General features: G+C 33.1%; 2 protein-coding genes across 2 annotated transcripts in view; one reads left to right on the top strand and one right to left on the bottom strand.

Annotated features, from left to right (window-relative positions):
• Positions 1-305: 305 nt before the first annotated feature.
• On the bottom strand, positions 306-2651 carry LOC105622665 (bolA-like protein 3). The gene is made up of 4 exons (XM_012204076.1): positions 2610-2651; positions 1153-1279; positions 484-572; positions 306-371 (listed from the first exon to the last, which is right to left on the bottom strand). Exons 1-4 carry the CDS (start codon positions 2649-2651, stop codon positions 306-308), a joined length of 324 nt encoding a protein of 107 aa, XP_012059466.1.
• A 1357-nt stretch (positions 2652-4008) lies between these two features.
• Positions 4009-4442, top strand: part of LOC105622664 (E3 ubiquitin-protein ligase RNF123) — a 14920-nt gene continuing 14486 nt past the window's right edge. Inside the window, exon 1 of the mRNA XM_012204075.1 lies at positions 4009-4112. Within this exon, the coding sequence (XP_012059465.1) occupies positions 4009-4112 (104 nt within the window). The remainder of the gene's footprint in view (positions 4113-4442) is intronic.

Genomic DNA, 4442 nt, shown 5'->3' with positions numbered 1-4442 from the left:
CACAATATAATTTACATCTTATAAAATATACATAACATTATCTATATTTTATACAAGACTTCTTCAGACCTTCTTCAGATATTGATGAAGATTCGAGCTAATAATGGACTGATCATACAATAAATTGTCTCAAATATGTGACAAAAATCTAGAATTATTTTTAACATCATCCAAAATTAAAAAATTCTTGATGAATAAACTTTTAAAAACTCTTGAAATAGATATTAAGATATTTATCCATTATTATTCATTACAATCGATATTCTTCCTTCTCTAAAATTAATTTAACAGTCCAAAAATAAAATTTAGGCTTGTGGGATACTCGTACGTATTCGGAGGCCATGCATATCTTTGATTTCTTCCTTAAGAACCTGCAATAAAATATATTAGTTATACTACACACACTCTCCCTAACAAAATGAATTACCCTCATATATTCTTCATATATTCTTCGTTCAAAAAAATTCAAAAGTTGTGTTTTACCTTATTAATAATTTGATGTTGCTTTACAGTATTTAGTCCTTTGAATTCTGAGGCAACGACATTTATGTCAAACATAGCACCGCATCCTCCTAAAGTAAAATTGCTATTATATCAATGTATCGCTAAGTATATTTTTTAAGAGCCATGGTACACAAAAAAAACTTAAACAGTAAAATGTAAGCAATAAACGAATTGACCAATCACAGTAGAACCTGTAAAACTATAACGTAAGCAATAACCAATCCAACATGTTGATTTCTTTACTGCTTAAGCAACAATTAATCGGTTTGTTTTATGGATAGGGAGCGTTTATATTGGACATAATTGTATATCATATGCCGTAATCTATAAGAATTGACTAATCACAGTCGAGTATTCTCCTTACATTCGACGGTAAGAAGGGTACTCGAAGGTGATTGGTAATTTTCACAGACATACGGTACACGATTATGACCATAAACTCTCTTTAGTTTATTATTTATATTTCCGTTAAATTACGTAGATCTAAAGCAATATCCCGATTGGCTCATCGACTTAAGTTTACGCCTTACGATCTTTTGCACTGTTGCGGAATTTTGTGTGCGGCAGCCCTTTAAGACACATCGGGAGTAAGTTGATTTTCCGGTATAATAAGGCGTTACTAAAAACTTACTAAAAGTAAGTCCGTACCTGATACATCAGTAACTTCAATCAATTGAGCTTGTGGAAACCTGTTCCTCAGGATGGATATCATTTTCTCTTCGGCATGCTTACCCGCAAGTACACCATTGGATCCATTCCACAGCCGAGATAGCAGCTGCAACAATTTGGTTTCATTCATCTTTCTCATTGTAGTTCTTGTTAGTCTCATCGTTTATCTATAGCATGCAAAATATTGCTCAAGAGAAATTAAATTTGAGCAAAGAAATAAATTTTATTAAATTCCAACAAGCTTACTTATCTTTCTTATTTACAAAAAATATAGAAAGATATAGATGAAGAGATTATAATGCATATATTTTTCTTTTATTTATATAAATACTATTTGTAAATTTATTAACTTAGAAATTACATTTAATATTTAAATTAAAATTTACTATGTATACAAAAAAACAAAATACACAGCGTGTTTGTATAAGTAGTAATACATATTGTATATTCAAGATAAATCATTTAAATCAATGCATGCAAATATCTCGAAAAGGAGAAATTGTTTCAAAAAATTTTTCGGACAAAAATTTTATGATTACGCCACCCCAAACAAAAAGTACATAACATATCCCGTTTGGGGCCTAATCACCTAGACAGTGTCCGCTTGGAATATTTCTAACCCATGAAGACAGTGGAGTGTGAAAAGTCTTTTTTCTGTCTAGGCTGCAATTTCTAAGTGATTAAGCCCTAAGCGAGTAGGATGTTATTTTTTTTGGTTCGGAGGTGCGTAGCCACCTGAAATCAATAAACATTAGTCTATACATTCCACTGTCTATATGACAGATTAATGATTGTGTTACGTATTAGCACTTTAATCAACTTTAATATCTCGCTTTGTAGAACCTGGATTTTTTTCTGCCAGATTTTTGTATTATACACATCGAATGAACCTAATTTCATCGAAATTGGAGGTAGCTCTTATGAAGAATTATCCTCATTTTGTCTCTGAGATGTTTTAATCTCAATAATTATCAACTTTAATATCTTGGATCACAGGGCAGTGACGCCAGATTCTTTCATTTCATGCATCAAATAAGCCTAATTTTTAATTATTGATTTTTGGGTGATTGTGCTTAACTGTATAGTTATCAAAATAATGACAATTCCAGTAATATTTTTCATAATTCTACAATTTTACAAAAAATAAAAAATATTTTATACTTTTTACATTAAAAAAATCAAATATGAAAATATAGCGTGCTAATCTCGCATGACACTTTTTTTCTCAAAGTACAAAAAAATGATAAATGTCACACACACACACACACACACACAAATTTCCCAAAATAATAAAATAAGAATCTAATAAATTATACAGTCAGAAATTTTGCTCAGAACAATCTTACCATCACCTGCCATTAAATTAATTATCCACTGTGTGTGAATAACCTACAAAAAAAGATTCTGACCCAAAACGAGATACCACGTGGGCTTACCGATACACTGCGCGAAGTTGATGTAAACATACGTCGAAACATAATCAGACGAGTCGTGGACGTTTCTCGTCGCGCCCCTTATTTTTCTTCAAAACTCAATTATTCTCTCCAGATCTCTATCCTATCGAGAATGGTTGTGAAAATTGATAAATATCAAATTGGTAAATATCAATAATGATCGATAAATATATACTGCGAGGAGGAGCCAGAAACGTTAGCAAACACTAGGCACCGACTGCAGATTAAGGGTGTTTCCACTGAGAGCATCACGCGCGCGTCATCACAAATTAACCAATCAAAATATTCCATCTGAATATATATATATATAAGCATAATTTTGATGAGTGAGGGTGATACTTTATTTGTGCGTTTTTGTCGTACGACAAATTTTCAAACCTGTAATTGGCTATGGAATAGATTACATTTATGATGTTCGTCGGAAGAATGAAACAACTATAATTGGTTAGTTTCATAACTATGTTATTAAACCTGATTAAGCGAGTCATATAAATGTAGTCATAAAGAGATCCGAGGATCTTTAGGGTATCAATCATGAAATTTTTTTTTTAGAATGAAAAGTGAAAAGTGAAAAATTTCTCTATTAACTTTAATGATAAAAGTTTTCACCTTTTATTTTCCATTCTAGGAATAAAGTTTCATGATTGATATGAATCAATCCCTGTTCTGTGTGATATTTGTCATATGATAAAAACACAAAAATAAAATAACACTCTGAAAAATAGGGGTACTTTTTATTTGATGACACGAGTCGACACAAGTATCGTTTTATTCTTTTTAACATTCAGAAAATGACAAAGATAGAACAACACTTGTGTTAACTTGTGTCGAATTGTATCATCAAATGGAAAGCACCTAGGAGTGTATGGTAATTGCCCACAAGCTAATTGCGCACAAGCCAATCACAGCGCTAAAAAAAAATAATCCAAAACTCCCTACGCAGAAGTCGTTGTGATTGGCAGTGGGCAATTACTACAGTGCGCAATTGAACCGTTCTCGAAAAATGGAAAGTAAAAAATAAAGATAAAACTTGAAAAATTTCACGTGAAATTACATGATTGACCCTCCAGACATTCTGTAGTATAGGGATTTTAGACATGGCGATGTTAGCGTCTTCGACGGACGTGCATAAATCGAAACTCCCGACTCTCTTCGCTACTCGTGAGGGCCGTTGTCTATCGATTATTCTATCGCCGTTTGTCGCTGTCGACGCTGTCTATCAACACACGACTCGCTAATGAGACGTAGCGGTTCCGCGGTTGGGAGAATAGTGTAAGATCAGGGCGCGGAATCGCTCGTGTAAGATCGACGATGTCGCATCGCGATACGGTTTAACCTATTTAACATCTTGCTCATTGAATGTAAATTCCCAGTAGCGGTGATGGACGCGGACAAAGTTCTGTACAAGGTCTTCGGAGCGAGCCCTCTCGACGTCGAGCGTACTGCCGCCGGTAGATCTAAAGACGATCATCTCGGACACTCTAGGTGAGAGTTAAGTTCCTATTCTGAGCAGAAGCTGGGTTCTTATTAAGTCTCCCCATGCAGAACAACAAATCAAAATGATATTAAAATGAATCAAGAATGATTGAAAAGTGACTTTTAATGATTATTTTGAAGTCATTTTGACATTATTTTAATATTATAATGACTTGTTGTTCTGCTTAGATTCTGTTTGGTTTTCTGTCTCACTATGAAGGGTCACAGTAGTTAGTAGGCCTGTTCTTTTTAGCTGAATGAACTTTTTGCACCAGTTCATCTTTTTTTCCTTTCTTTTCAAGAAGAAAGAAGAAGAAGAAATATATATATATATATATA

The sequence above is a fragment of the Atta cephalotes genome (assembly GCF_000143395.1).
Source record: "Atta cephalotes unplaced genomic scaffold scaffold00048, whole genome shotgun sequence".
Taxonomy (NCBI): domain Eukaryota; kingdom Metazoa; phylum Arthropoda; class Insecta; order Hymenoptera; family Formicidae; genus Atta; species Atta cephalotes.
This window is presented reverse-complemented; position numbering and strand designations above follow the sequence as displayed.

Excerpts from the sequence above, each read along its gene's own strand:
- LOC105622665 (XM_012204076.1), bottom strand. The coding sequence starts at position 2,651 with ATGTTTCGACGTATGTTTACATCAACTTCGCGCAGTGTATCG. Across the intron at positions 1,280-2,609 it reads CAACTTCGCGCAGTGTATCG|CTGCTATCTCGGCTGTGGAA; the intron begins GTAAGCCCACGT and ends AAATTGTTGCAG. Across the intron at positions 372-483 it reads AACATCAAATTATTAATAAG|GTTCTTAAGGAAGAAATCAA; the intron begins GTAAAACACAAC and ends ATTTTATTGCAG.